This window comes from Trichechus manatus, unplaced genomic scaffold (assembly GCF_000243295.1).
Source record: "Trichechus manatus latirostris isolate Lorelei unplaced genomic scaffold, TriManLat1.0 scaffold00073, whole genome shotgun sequence".
In the NCBI taxonomy this organism is placed as follows: Eukaryota; Metazoa; Chordata; class Mammalia; order Sirenia; family Trichechidae; genus Trichechus; species Trichechus manatus.
In genome coordinates this window covers 6,778,052-6,794,531 of record NW_004444009.1, presented here as the reverse complement: position 1 = coordinate 6,794,531, position 16,480 = coordinate 6,778,052, and the positions used below count along the sequence as shown (strand labels likewise).

Here is a 16,480-nt window from a genome sequence, read left to right as displayed (position 1 = left end):
TAGTTTGTGGAATAGTGCCTGGGATCTTAAAAGCTTGCAAGCGTCCATCCAAGGTACAACAATTGGTCTCCAGTCACCTGGAGCAACAGAAGAAGGGGAGTCTAGAATAGAAAGAAATGGAATGCATGGCTAATTCCCTCTGTGAACAACTATCTCCTTTGCCATGAGACCAGAAAAACTGGATGGTGCCCAGCTACCATTACACAACACCCTGATCAAAGATTCTACAGAAGAATACCGACCAAAAGGGGGGGAAATGCAGGCCAGAATTTCATATTTTCATGGAAGCCAGACTTTCTGGAGCCATGGAAGCTGGAAGAACCCCTGAAATTATTGCCCTGAGATAGTCTTTAAACCTTACACCAAAAATATCCCCTGAAGTCATCGGATTGAAAATGGGACTAATGAGGCACAGCAGTCCAGGGACAAGGACTAGAAGGCAGGAGGGGACAGGAAAGCTAGTGATAGGGAACCCAAGGTTGAGAAGGGGCAGTGTTGACATCTCCTGGGGTTGTTAAACATTGTCATAAGGTAATATGTGCACTGTTTAATAAGAAGCTATATGTTCTGTAAACCTTCATCTAAGGTACCAAAAAAAAAAAAAAGAATTACCTACATGAGATCAAATTGACAACAGCAACTCAAAAGGTCTGATGGGAAGCCTAGGGGGCAGTGAGTTGAAGATAATGGTGATGGAATAATTTGGAAAAGGATAGTGAGAATAGCGGCACAACTGGAAGAATGTAATCGATATCACTTAATTGTACATGTAGAAATTTCAGAAATGGTTTATGTTTAGCTATGTATATTTTCACCAAAAATAAAAATAAAAAAGTCCTCCAAGGTCGAGAAGGGAGATGATTGATGTGTTGTGGGATTGTTAACCAATGTCATAAAAGAATATGTGTACTGACCGTTTAATGAGAGACTATTTATTCTGTAAACCCTCACCTAAAATACAATAAAAAAATTTTTTTTTAAATCCCCTGAAGTCATCTTAAAACATTAGTTTAGCTTAAATTACTAAAGAATGTCTGCCTTGAGCATTATGCCCTTTTAAAGAACTATCCATATGGGATCAAACTGACAACAGCAATTTGAAACGTTAGATAGGAAGCTTAGGGGACAGTGAGTTTATGTTAATGGTGGAGGAACAATTCAGAAAAGGAGGGTGACAATGATTGCACAACTTGAAGAATTTAGTCAATGTCACTGAATTACACATGTAGAAACTGTTGAATTGCCATATGTTCTGTTGTGTATATTTTCAACAACAACAACAAAAATAAATTATTTTTTTACAAAAGTGGTCATGGTAGCATTTGGATAATAACTAAACTTTCAATATATTATAAACATCTGTTAAAAAGGGACTTAAAGTAAATTAAGGTTCATTAAGATGATGAAATACTATGTTGTCATTTAAAATTATATTTTCAAAAACAAAGGAATGCTTAAGCTCCAATTTTACTAGCAATCTAAAAATTAGAAGTATTGAACTCATCTTTCCCCATCTTCTCTTCCTCCTGAATTCTTTCTCTCAGTTATACGATGTGCCCGGCCTGCCTTATTAGAGACCCAAGTCACACACTAACTTCCCTTCCTACTTGGGATTTCCTCAGTTTTTAGGTGTAATCTAGCTCATATAACTCCTTACCGAAATCAAACCAAACCTGATGCAGTAGATTCTGACTCATGGAGACTCCATGTGGGCTGCCTTAGAGTTTTTCTTTAGCTAAAAGAACTTTTAATGCTTTTTTAAGCAAGTGGAAACCTTTCTCTAAATTAAATCATAAGCAGCAGACCAATACAGCAAATGGATAAAAGCGGAGTTGCTCCAGCTGACTCAAAATTGGAGAGTGCAGAGCTCTGCCCCCTCAGCCTTCTCTGGTCTTGTTTGCCGACCAAATCCTCATGGGCGTCCCAGGTACTTCCAGGAAACCTCAGGAGGCCCCAGAATAGTTTAGAAATGACTCTTCTATGTACTGCAAATAGTTATGTCAACCTCTGAAACTAGACCGGACATTTCTCAGGGGCAGAAAACCCAGCTTTCTACTTCCTTCACAATGTTCTGTAGCATGTCTCAAATAGTAATGTGCAGGAGAATCACCTAGGATGCTTGTTAAAAATCCAGGCTCCAGAATCCTGATCAAAAGGGAGAAAATGTAGAACATAATTTCCAAATTCTCATGGACTCTAGACTTCCTGGAGCCATGGAGGGTGGACGAAACCCTGAAACTACTGCTCTGAGATAATTTTTAAACCTTAAACCAAAAATATCCCCTGAAGTCTTCTTAAAACCAAACAGTAGTTTAGCTTAACTAGTAAAAAAGGTCTGCCTTGAGCATCATCCTCTTTTAAGAACTATCTGTATGGGATCAAAGTGACAACAGCAACTTGAAAGATTAGACAGGAACCTTAGGGGGCAGTGAGTTTATGTTAATGCAGAAGGAAGAACTCAGAAAAGGAAGGTGAGAATGGTTGCACAACTCGAAGAATGTAATCAATGTCACTAAATGGTACATGTAGAAACTGTTGATCTGGTGTGTGTTTTGCTGTGTATACTCTCAACAACAACAACAAAAAAGAATAAAATATGGTTACCTGAAAAAAAAAGAGAAAGAAAGGAAGGACGTGGCTGGCTGAGTTGAATGCTGCTGAGAAGACAAGGTGAGAACAGGATAGTGAGCTTTGAATTGGGCAACATGGAGGTCATTGGGGTCTTCATTAGGAGCAGTGGGCGAGGAGAGAATGTGAGGAATGTGGAGGATGACTGGAGTCGGTTTCCAGACATTTTTCCATGAAGGAGAGTAGAGAAAAGAGTTGATAACTGGAGGGTCAAGAGATGTCAAGAAGAGTGTTTTTCTGATGGGAGGCACTAGAGCGTGTATATGAGTTGATGGAAATGATTGAACCGAAAGGGATATATTGATTCAGGAGAGAAAGCAGAGAATTGCAGGAGCAGAGAGCTTGAGAAGGTGTTGTTATTGGTTGCCGTTGAGTTAATTCAGACTCCTGGTGACCCCATGTGTGTCAGAGTAGAACTGCTCCATAGGGTTTTCAAGGCTGTGACTTTTTGGAAACAGATCGGCAGGCCTGTCTTCTGAGGCACCTCCGGGTGGGTTCGGACTGTCAACCTTTCAGCTGGTAGTCGAGCACGTAACCATCTGCACCACCCAGAGATACTCTAAGAAGGTGAGGGGTGGTGTATTAGTTATCCACTGCTGTGTTGAAATTTACCACAAAATTAGTGACTTACAACAACACACATTTTGATCGAAAACTTTGGGAATGCATAAGGGTGATGGTTGAACATGATAAACACAATGTTACTGAACAGTATATGGGAAGATTGTTGAAATATCAAATGTTCTGTTACATATATATTTACCACAATAAAAAAAAATGACAGGCAAAAAAACTCCCACATATTTAAAAAAAAAAAAATCCAGACTCCTGGGTCCCCACCTACAGGCATTCTGCTTCAGTAGTATCCCAGGTGATCACACTCCATCCATGATTTCATTGATCTAGTTCAGCCAGTGTCTAGCCTTCACGAAATACTTCTCAAACAGACCAGAGGTATACCATAAGCCCTCTCAGGCTGTGCAGCATTTGGAGGTAAAGACGAGATATTATTCACCTCTCAATCCCCAGTACCTTGCATAGTATAATACAAAGCACAGAGATGGTTGCTTTAAGTGTTACTGAACAGATGGAGGGGTGGCTGGATAAAGGGATAAATTCAGGGAAAACGGTCTTCAAATTACTCTCCATCCTGTAAAATGTAAATTCCTCAATCAGCTCACTTCTATAAAGGACTGGTAAGGTGGTGAAGAGCCTGGACTCAGGAGCCCCACTGCCTGGGTTCATATCCCAGCTCCACTTCTAATAACCATTTGACCTTGGGCAAGTTTGTGCCTACATTTCCTCATCTCTACAATAAGGAAACAAAAACAGTACTTGCCCCGTAGGATTGTAGTCAGGATTAAACGGAGGACTGTAGTGAGGATTAAATGAGTTAATATATGTCATAATTAATACATAAATTAATATGCAGTACTTGGCAAAGAGTAAGTGTTTAACAAATACTAGCTGTAATACAGCCCTGGTGGCACAGTGGTTAAAGCAATTGACTGCTAACCAAAAGGTCAGCGGTTCAAAACCACCAGTGGCTCTGTGGGAGAAAGACGTGGCTATTCTGCTTCCATAGAGGTTTTACAGCCTTGGGAACCCTATGGTTGCTATGAGTAGACTCAATGGCAGTGGGTTTTGGTAGTACAGCACAAGGTTCCTGGCTGTGAGTGATCAACTCCAGGAAGCCAAGGCTCCGGGAGGGTGGGTGATATGAAAAGAGTCACTAACTTCCGGAAGTTTGAGCTTTGTGTGTGACCTTGAGCCACAGATCTTTCAGGAGCTGGAAGACTGTTCAGAAATCATCCAGCTCGGACTCCTTATTCTACAGATGGAGAGACCCACTCCTAAATCTGTGTCTCATTTTCATCTGTAAAATACAATACAGTACTTTATAAGGTCATTGTAAAGGTCAAATGGAATATGAAAATAATTTGGAGGAAAACATATGGAAGTGCTAGTATTATTACTAATTTCGATGTTGTTAGAACCCCCTAACTACACAGAAGATTTTTCTAGCTGTCTCATTACACCACTGTTACCAGGTATGAAACTTAGAAGTGCCTCTCCAGCTCTGTGATACTCACCTAAAAATAGCAAATCTTTCTGTAATATCTCGGTCAGAGTTTCCCCAATCAGATTTTTTCCTTCTACAAATCTTTCACGTTCCTCACTTCCCACAGGACTTACCACAGCTACATCTAACAAACACGTTACATCTGTACCTTAAGCAGCAGTAAGCTGGTAAGAAATGTGCCTACTCCATCCCTAAGAAATTCATAACTAGTCAATTAGTCAATTTATAATTAATGAATTCAGCTCACTGTTCTGTAAGAAATGAGAATTTCTTACATATATTTGATGATACTTTACAGAAATACGTGTATATTTCCATTATTGTCATTAAAAGGTCACAGACCTTTGGTAAGGATACCCATTGCCGCTGAGTCGATTCTGACTCATAGCGACCCTGTAGAACAGAGCAGAACTACCCCATAGGGTTTCAAGGAGCGGCTGGTGGATTCCAACTGCCAACCTTTTGGTTAGCCGGGGAGCTCTTAACTACTGCACCACCAGGCTCCATTGATAAGGATAGAGCAGTTAATTCTACTTACATGAACATCACTATCCTCAATGTAATACAAGTTTGTATGGGATGGGAAAGAACCAACTAACAATAATGGTAGAAATCTTAAGGGGGAGGGGAAGCCCAATCTCAATTTACACACAGAGGGAAGCGTATGCCCTAAATATAAGAGGTATCAGGAAATCCCCCTGACCAAAACAGCCTTGCTTAAAGTCCCCTTTAGGTCTGGTCTCTGTAAGATTAAAACCATCTGCCGTTGAGTCTTTCCAACTCAAAGCGACCCCATGTGTGTCAGAGTCGTGTTAAATGAATGTGAACACACCCTCAAGGACGTAAGACTTGCTCATTTCTTAAAAAAAAAAGAAAAGATGATTTTCTCATCTTGTCTTTCAGGTATAAAACCTTGCGTCATCTTTGATTCTTTCCTGGCTTTTGTCTTTTGACATTCAAAACCTGAATTTCGTTGACTCTTTCTTGGAAGTATCTTTTGAGTTTTTCCTTTCCAACATACTTTACTACCAACACCTCTGTCTACCTGGACGATCACAGGAACTTCTAAGCTGATGTTTCCTATCTCCAATCCATCATAAATACTCAATATCCCTCTAATTAATCTTCTAAAAATATATTCATCAAGTCCGTTCCCTGCTCCGGTATCAGATACAATGACTCCGCACTGCTAAGTCCCAATTCCCAAATCAGAATTTTAAGTCCCACATTCAATACTATCAATATCCCTGCCTCCTGATCAAAACTCACCTTCCCTGTGCTTTATGCCTCTCCAGGCAGTCACTAAGCTTCCCAAGTACTACCCAGCTGATCTGACTGACAAAACCAAGCACATTTATTACTCACAGAATTTTAAAAATTATTTATAAACATTGCATCAAGTTTAAAATGAAAACCTTATTCAATTGTTTTGAACTCAGTTTTTCAAATTCAATAAAAGGGCTGCTAAAATGCATTCTATTGTTACCCAAATCCTGAATCAATCTTTTTCTTTGCTTGTCCTATAAACTGCCCGATAACCAACTTCCAGGTTTTAAAAATTCTGCTTCTTCAAAAGGATCTATTGGCCCTTCCAACAGGATGCCTTAACATCTTAACAAGCTTCAGTTGTCTAAACGGAATTATCGTTTTCTGGACAAACCAGCCACCCAGTGTGAGCACCCCCCATTTCTGTCAACTGTGCCACCCACCTCCCGGTCACCCAGTTTGATTGCTATCACTGATACAACAAATATTTATTGAGTGTCGATTACATATCAGTTTGAGCTCTGGAACTACAATGGTGAACTGGTAGTAGGTTGAAGCTCTCCCTACCTCCTAATGTTTCTACTGGACCAGGTAAGTAAACGGGTGAGTAACAGCTGTTCTCCAGCACTTGTCACCCAGTTAGCCACTACATGCAGTTCCACTGAGACTACCTCAAATAAAACTTTCTTAAATTGGACTTCCTGCCTCTTCTCTACCCCCTGGAATCCATCTTACATACTTCGGTACTAGATGGATCTGCTTAAAACAGCCTTTGCGGTATAACAACTAGGCCTAGAACTAGATCCACGGCCGGGATAAAACAAATGAACCTGTGAGACTAGCAGAGAAGAGAGACAAGTACAGTTTCATTAGAGGTGAGGGAGGAAGAACAACCTAGACACACCAATGAGAACTAAGAACCTCAAGTTCCAGTTTAAAGTTGTGTAGGCGAAAAAAAATCCACCACCTGTGTGAGTTGCAGGGGGAAGCAGGAACTCTAATTTATAGAGTTGTTGTTGCTACTAGTTGCCATCAAGTTGATTATGACTCATGGAGACCCCACATGTGCAGAATAGAACTGCTCCACAGGGTTTTCAAGGCTGTGACCTTTCAGAAGCAGATCACCAGGCCTGTCTTCCAAGATGCCTCGGGGTGGTGGATTTGAACCCAGAGTAGTAGTCGAGCACTTAACCGTTAGCACCACCCAGGGACTCCTAATTTATAGAGCACTAGCTATCAATGGAGCTCAAAGAGTTCTGAGCTAATTGATGTCACTACATCCTTTTCCAGAACATTCCTAGAAAGGTAAGTGATACTATTGTTCTCCCCACCCCAGATTCTCTCCTCAACCATAGGATAACAAGGGAATTGAAAAGTAGCTCCTTTGTACCAGGAAGACAGGAAAACCCTGGCATACGTGCTATCTAATTCTTTCTCATAAACTATTCATTTTTTTTTGATCTCTAAAATAGTTGGACATCTGCCATTTTACACAAATCAATTTATGGAATACTTACCAATCACAGAAAGAAAAAACACAATGCTATCTTTAAGATCTTGGGATTCAATTTCATAGCGATCTTCATCTGACGATGTTAAATTGAAGATGGTGAGATCACCTGACGTAGTGTTTAAAAGAATCCTACCCTGAAATGGTGGGAAAGCTCTTAACTCAGAGTCCCTATACCATTCTACGATTTTATCTTTTTGCTTCTTCCATGTGATTTCTTTAAAAACTGTATCTTGCAATGGCTTGAGAGTTACACTCTTGTTCATAATGCCATATACCCCTTCGGAAACACAGCTGATGAAATCTAGAAAAGAAAAAAAAAACTGGTTAGGAAAAACAACATGAGTTTATTGATGATAAAAAACCAACTTCCAAGATGCTCTTTAGAAAAAAAGTTAAATTTAGTAGTAAAAATTATTCATCAGTTACTTTTTGTACTAAGTCGATAAATTGCTGACAGAAAGTATAAGAAGCAGAACATCCTTGACCATGTAGACTCTACTTTTTGGTAAGGATTTGAGGCCCACAAAAAAATCAACAAATTGATTCAACATTTATGGAAAACCAACTATGTGCCAGGTACTGTGGGCAATGCAGAGAATATGGCAGCAAACATATCTTCAGGCCCTCAAGGAGCTACATTTCGTGGAGAAGACACTGAGCAGGCAATACACAAGGGGCTGCAGCAAGGGGAGCCATCTAGTCAAGGGGTGAGGAAGTTCCCCAAAAGAAGTAATTCTGAAACTGACAGAAAATAATGCTGGAAATGACACTGCAAGGATAAAATCAAGAGGAGTTAGCCATGTGAGAGTTGGGGAGGGGAGAGGTACACAGGATAAACATACAGATAAAAGAAACAATACCTCCAAAAGCCCTCAATCAAGAAAGAGATTGGCGTGTTTGGGGAAATGAAAGTAATTTCGAGTAGCTAGAGTGGAAAGGGCAAGGGAGTGATTGGTGGGGAATGAGGCTGGGGAAGCACCCAGGGGCCAGATGGCAGCATGGGGTGGGGGTGGAAGTATCAGGTAAGATAGGCTACGGGCTTGAAGGAGTCTCTGGGTGGTGGAAACAGTTAAGTGCTTGGTTATTAACCAATAGGTCAGAGGTTCGAGTCCACCCAGAGGTACCTTGAAAGAAAGGCCTGGTGATCTACTTCCGAAAGATCACAGCCATTGAAAATCCTATGGGGCACAGTTCAACACCGAACCACATGGGGTCACCATGAGTCAGAACCAACTGGTTGGAGATTTGGTTTCGTTCCCCCTCCCCCACTCTGATTAAGGTTTATTTTATTTTATTTTGGTTAAGGGCTTGAAACTTTATCCAGATAGCAAGAAGCCACAGAAAAGTTTTAAGCAAAAGACTGACATGACATAATTTGAGTTTCAATAGGCGGCTCTGTCTACAGGGTGGAGAGTGGTCCATAAGGGAAAGCATGAAGGCAGAGAAACCAGAACAGAGTCATTACTATAACACAGAAGAGAATGGTGGACCGCACAGACTAGACCAGGGTGTTGGTAGTGAGGATGGAAATAAGTGGACAGACTAAAGAGACATTTGAGGGATGAAATCAACAGGATTTAGTGACTGGATGCAAGGGATGGGGAAGGGAGGAGTTGATGGTGACTGTCAGGTTTCTGTCTTGGCTAATACAGAGGTGTCATTCATTAAATTAAGGAACAGAGGCAGAGTCAACATGGCACCCTAGACATACACACCATGCCATCTCTCTTTAGTAAAGATCTAAGAAAAATGGATACAAATGTCAACCCTGGTACCCTCAGCATCAAATGAAGGGATAAAGAACTAGACTGAAAAACATTGACTGGAAGAAGAGACAGACAGAAAACAGAACGAGGAGTGATACAGAGTGGAGGTCCCCTGCCAATAACACAGCATAGCGTGGTCATCTTGAAACACAGCCAGCAATGACCTCAGACAGAGAGTATAGGAAGGCAACTTCACGGACCTCCCAACAGGAGACAGAGCACCAGGTAACCAGAAAAACACACTTTCCCACACCTCACCCTTCTGGTGAGTAGAAGCAAGAACCCCCTCATCCCAGCATCCCCTACCACCAGGGTCCACAATATGAGCCCCACACCCCAGGCTTGCACCCTCCCCTTCCACTACGTGGCTTTTTTTCCTTTCTTTCTTTTCTTTCTCCCTCTCAGCTAGCCCTGTATGCCACCTCCCCTCCCTTTCCGCTGGCATGCCAGGCTCTCCCTGCTCCACTCACTGGCTCCCACTGCACCACCATTTTTTTCTTCTTTTCATTCTCCTCCCTACCTAGCCTATAAGCCACTTCCCCTCCCTTCCCCCGGCCGCTGGGCCCGGCCCACCCCCACATGCCGGCCCCCACCATGTTGTCATTTTTTTTCTTTCTTATTTTTCTTTCTCCTTTCCACCTAACCCCATATGCCACTTCTCCCACTTCCCAGTGGCATCTGGGTCTGCCGTGCACCCATCCGCTGGCTCCTGCCACACCAACTTTTTTTTCTTTTTCTCTGTTTATTCTTCCTTCTCCCTCCCACCTAGCCCCATATACCACCTCTCCGCCCCCTGTTCCTGCTAACCTCCACTGTGCTGCCATGGCTACAGGCCTGCAGTGCTCAGACTCACCACCACACCAGTATGCAGCACCCCTCCCCTCCTGCCACCTGACCAGCTGCTGAATGGTGGGAAGCGAGCCTGTACCACTCTCGGTCCGACAATCCCATCCATCTGGTAAGGGACAGTGAACACTCCTACATCGCTGGACCAACATCAGGAGGAAGACAGGGCTTGCCCAGTCTGCCCTCAGCCACCTTGACAAACCAGTATACAGTGAAGCAGGTTCACCCTACCTGTTGCTGCCCAGCCCACAGGGACAAGGTAGTAAGAGCTATCATACCCACAGATGAGCAAGCAACAAAGCACGCCCACCCACCCATCCTGACATATCAAAACAAAACAAAAAGCAGGACAAAACAAACAATACAATCAATAAATAAAGAAAATAACACCTTAATGTCTCAGAGACAGTGGACAATTATCAAAACATAAAAAAGGAGGATAATATGGCTCTAGCAAATAACCAAAATAAAGGATCAGATAACTTTCCAGCAGAAGAAAAGGCATTGGAACTACTTGAAATGAAATTCAAAAGACTAATATTTAGGGCTCTCCAAGACATTAGGAAAAACACCAAGGAAAACACAGACAAAAACAAGGAAAAAATAGACAAAATCATGGAAGACACAGACAAAACCAAAGAAAATGAAGCCAAAATCAAGGAAAACACAGACAAATCAATAGAAGAATTAGGGAAATTATACAAGAACAAAACGTCAAAATAAACAAACAATTAGAAAGCAAACAAAAACAGACTCTAGAAATCAAAAAGATAAACAACAAAAGGTCAGAGATGGACAACTCAATAGAAGGCTTTAGGAGCAAATTTGAAACAATAGAAGACAGAATCAGTGAAACTGAAGACAAATCCATGAACGCCATTTTGTTTGAGGAAAAATCAAAGAAGGGAATAAAAAAAACATAAGAATTATGTGGGACACAATAAAGACCAAAAGTTTGCATGTTATCGTATTTCTAGAACAGAGGGAGAAAATGGAAAACACAGAGAAGATAGTTGAAGATTTGCTGGCAGAAAACTTCCCAAGTATCATGAAAGATGAAAACCTGAAAATCCAAGAAGCTCAACGAACCCCATATAAGACAGACCCCAGAGGAAGTTACCGAGACATAATCACACTTGCCAAAACCAAAGAAAGAATCCTGACAGCAGTTTGAGAAAACTGAAAAATCAATTACAAAGGGGAAACAATAAGACTAAATTCTGATTACTCAGCAGAAACTCTGCAGGCAATAAGACAATGGGATGACATATACAAAACCTTGAAAGAAAAGAACTGCCAACCAAGAATAATATATCCTGCAAAACTCTCTTCAAATATGATGGTGAAATTAGGACATTTGCAGAGAAACAGAAATTAAGGGATTTATAAAAAATCAAACTAAACTTACAAGAAATATTAAAGGAAGGTCTTTAGCTAGAGAACCAACAACATTAGACAACAACCTAAGCATAGGACCCAGGACAACATCAGCCAGATACCAACTTAGGTAAAGAACCCTCAATATTAAAACACATACAGACCACTTCACCCAACAGCCAGCAAAGTATACATTCTTTCCCAATATACATAGAATGTTCTCCAGAATAGACCACATTTTAGGCCACAAAGCAACTCTCGATACAATCCAAAACATTAAAATAATACAAAGCATTATCTCTGATCACGATGTCATAAAAGTAGAAATCAATAACAGGAAGAGCAGGGAAAAAAAATCAAATACATGGAAACTGAATAACATCTTGCTTAAAAACAACTGGGTAATAGAAGATATCAAAGAGGGAATAAAAAGAATTTCTAGAATCAAATGAGAATGAAAACACATCATATCAAAACCTTTGGGACACAGCAAAGGCAGCGCTCAGAGGTCAATTTATATAATAAACACACACGAAGAAAGAACAAGCCAAAATCAAAAACGTTAGCCCTATAATTCAAACAAATACAAAGAGAACAGCAAAAGAAGCCCACAGTCACCAGAAGAAAGGAAATAATAAAGATCAGAGCAGAAATAAATGAAATAGAGAACAAAAAAACAATACAAAGAATCAACAAGACCAAAAGTTGGTTCTTTGAAATGATCAACAAAATCGATGAACCACTGGCCAAACTGATAAAAGAAAAACAAGGGAGGAAGCAAATAACCAAATAAGAAATGAGATGGGGGACGTTACAACAGACCCAAATGAAATAAAAAGGATCTATCTTAGTTATCTAGTGCTGCTATAACAGAAATACCACAAGTGGATGGCTTTAACAAACAGAAATTTATTCTCTCACAGTTTAGGAGGCTAGAAGTCTGAATTCAGGGCGCCAGCTCCATGGGAAGGCTTTCTCTCTGTGTTGGCTCCAGGGGAGGGTCCCTGTCATCAATTTTCACCAGGCCTAGGAGCTTCTCAGTACAGAGACCGTGGGTCCAAATGATGCGCTCCACTCCTGGCTATTCTTCCTTGGTGGTAATGAGGTCCCATCTCTCTCTCCCTTCTCTCTTCTTTTACCTCTTGTAAGATAAAAGGTGATGCAGGCCACTCCCCAGGGAAACTCCTCATATTCAGTCAGGGCTGTGACCTGAGTAAGGGTGTTGCATCCCACCCTAATCCTCTTTAACATAACCTAATCATGCCCCATTAATCACAGGAAGCTATCAGGATTTACAACACATAGAAAAATTACATCAGATCAGAAAATGGAGGACAACCACATAATACTGGGAATCATGGCCTAGCCAAGTTGACAAACATTTTTGGGGGGCACAATTCAATCTATAACAGGGTCATAACAGAATATATGAAAAACTGTATTCCAACAAATCTGAGAACCTAGAGGAAATGGACAAATTTCTGGAAACACACTACCTAGATAAACTAACACAAACTGAGATAGAAAACCTGAACAGACACATAACAAGAGAAGATTGAAGAGGTAGTAATAGTAAAAAAAAAAAAAAAAAAAAAAAACTCCCAACAACAACAACAACAACAGCCCTGGCCCAGACAGCTTCACTGGAGAATTCTCCCAAAAATTAAGAGAACAGATAACACCAGTACTACTCAAACTATTTCAGGGCATAGAAAAGGAAGGAATGCTCCTGAATTTATTCTATGAAGCCAGCATAACCCTGACACTAAAGTCAGGCAAAGATACCACAAAAAAAGAAAATTACAGACCAATATCTCTCACGAATACAGATGCAAAAAATTCTAGCCAATGGAATTCAGCATCATATCAAAATAATAATACACCACAACCAAGTGGGATTCATACCAGGTATGCAAGGATGGTTCAATGTTAGAAAATCAATCAACACAGTCCACTACATAAATAAAACAAAGGAACGAATCATATGATCGTCTCAAACAACATAGGAAAGGCATTTGATAAAGTCCAACACCCATTCCTGATAAAAAAAAAATTTCAATAAAATAGGAATAGAAGGAAAATTCCTCAACATAATAAAGGGCATCTATACAAAACCAACAGCCAACATCATTCTCAACACAAAGAGCCTGAAAGCACTACCCTTAAGAATAGGAACAAGACAAGGATGCCCTTTATCACCACTCCTATTTAACATTGTGCTGGAAGTCCTAGTTAGAGCAATAAGCAAGAACAAGAAATAAAGAGCATCCAAATTTGAGAGCAAGAAGTAAAACTATCCATATTTGCAGATGATATGATACTATACATAGAGAATCCCAAAGATTCCACAAGAAAATTACTGGAACTAATAGATTCAGCAGAGTAGCAGGATACAAGATCAACATACAAAAATCAGTTGGATTCCTACACACCAACAAAGAGAACTTCAAAAAGGAAATCAGGAAAACAATACCATTTATAATAGCCCCTATAGAGACAAAATACTTAGAAATAAATCTAACCAGTGACATAAAAGACCTATACAAAGAAAACTACAACACACTACTGCAAGAAACCAAAAAAGATCCACATAAATGGAAAAACACACCATGTTCCTGAGTAGGAAGACTCAACATTGTGAAAATGTCAATTATACCCAAAGTGATCTATAGATATAACGCAATGTCGATCCAAATACCAACATCATTTTTTAGTGAGATGGAAAAACTAATTACTAACTTTATATGGAAAGGAAAGAGGCCCCAGATAAGCAAAGCAGTACTGAAGAAGTAGAACAAAGTAGGAGGCCTCATACTACCTGATCTCAGAACCTACTACACAGCCGTGGTAGTCAAAACAGCCTGGTAGTAGTACGACAGACACATCGACCAATAAACAGAATTGAGAACCTAAATGTAAATCCATCCATCTATGGTCAGGTGATCTTTGACAAAAGATGAAAGTCCATTAAATGGGGAAAAGACGGTCTCTTTAACAAATGGTGCTGGCAAAACTGGACGTCCATCTGTAAAAAAATCAAAAATGACCCATTCCTCACACCATCCACAAAAACTAATTCAAAATGGTTCAAAGATCTAAATATAAAACCTAAAATTATAAAGATCATGGAAGAAAAAATAGGGAAAACGCCCTAATATACGGCATAAATAGGATACAAACCATAACTAACAATGCACAAGCTCCAGAAGATTAACTAAATAACTGGGAGCTCCTACAAATTAAACACTTATGCTCATCAAAAGACTTCACCAAAAAAGTAAAAAGGGAACCTACAGACTTGGAAAAAAATTTTGGCTACAACATTACCAACAAGGGTCTAATCTCTAAAATCTACAAGACACTTTAACACCTCAACAACAAAAATACAAATAACCCAATTAAAAAATTGGCAAAGGATATGAACAGACACTCCACCAAAAAAGACATTCAGGGGGCTAACAGACAAATAAGGAAATCCTTGCAATCATTAGCCGTTAGAGAAATGCAAATCAAAACTACAATGAGATACCATCTCACCCCAACATTGCTGGCACTAATCATTAAAAAAAACAACAACAAAAATAACAAAATGTTGGAGAGGTTGTGGGGAGACTGGAACTCTTATGCACTGCTGGTGGGAATGGAAAATGGTACAACCACTATATAAAACGATATGGCACCTCCTTAAAAAGCTAGAAATAGAAATACAATACAATCCAGCAATCTCACTCCTAGGAATATATCTTAGAGAAAAAGAGCCATCACACAAATAGACATATGCACATCCATGTTTACTGCAGCATCATTTACAATAGCAAAAAGATGGAAACAATCTAAAAGTACCTATCAACAGATGAATGGATAAGCAAATTATGGTATAAACACAATACTATGCAATGATAACAATTATGAATCCATGAAACATCTCATAACATGGATGAATTTGGAGGGTATTATGCTGAGTGAAATAAGTCAACCACAAAAAGACAAATATTGTACGAGACCACTACTATAAAAACTCAAGAAAAGGTTTACATATAGAAAGAAATAATCTTTGATGGTTATAAGGGAGATGAAGGATGGGGAGGGGAAATCACTAACTAGATAGTAGACAAGTATTAACTTTGGTGAAGGAAAAGACAACACACAAAATACGGGAAGTCAGCACAACTTGAATGAGCAAAGTCATAGAAGCTTCCTAGACGTATCCAAACACCTTGAGGGACCAAGCTACTGGGGCTGAGGGCTAGGGACTGTGGTCTCAGGGGACATCTAGGTCAATTGGCATACCATAGCTCGTAAAGAAAATGTTCTACATCCTACTTTGGTGAGTAGCATCCGGAGTCTTAAAAGCTTATGAGCGCCCATTTAAGATACATCTATTGTCCCATCCCATTCGGAGCAAAGGAGAATGAAGAAAACCAAAGACACATAGAAAATATTATTCAAAGGACTAATGGATCCTGAGCCCAAAAGAACTGGATGGTGCCCAGCTACCACCACTGACTGCTCTGACAGGGATCACAATAGAGGGTCCTGGACAGAGCGGGAGAAAAATGTAGAACAATATTCAAATTTACAAAAAGAGACCAGATTTACTGGTCTGACAGAGACTGGAGTAACCCCCCAAGACTACGGCCCGAGGACACCCTGCTAACTCAGAACTGAAGCCACTCCCTAAGTCCACCTTCAGCCAAAGATTAGACAGGCCTATAAAACAAACAATAACACACATCAGGAACGTGCTTCTTAGTTCAATCAAGTATATGAGACCAAAAGGGCAACACCTGCCCAAAAGCAAAGACGAGAAGGCAGGAAGGGACAGGAAAACTGTGGAAAGGGAAAGCGGGCGAGAGCTGACACATTGCAGGGATTGCAACCAATGTCACAAAACAATTTGTATATAAATTTTTGAATGAGAAACTAATTTGTTCTATAAACTTTCACCCAAAGCATGATAAAATTTTTTTAAAAGATCAGGAATAATGGCTGGGAAGCAAG

The 16,480-nt window shown here is 40.1% G+C and overlaps 1 protein-coding gene across 2 annotated transcripts in view; it reads right to left on the bottom strand.

Moving 5' to 3' along the window:
• The window catches only part of CD58 (CD58 molecule), a 69,735-nt gene that overhangs the window by 22,446 nt on the left and 30,809 nt on the right, over window positions 1-16,480 (bottom strand). For both annotated transcript variants that reach the window (XM_023734884.1, XM_023734885.1), the window contains one exon: window positions 7,495-7,791. In XM_023734884.1, the coding sequence (XP_023590652.1) occupies window positions 7,495-7,791 (297 nt within the window). The remainder of the gene's footprint in view (window positions 1-7,494; window positions 7,792-16,480) is intronic.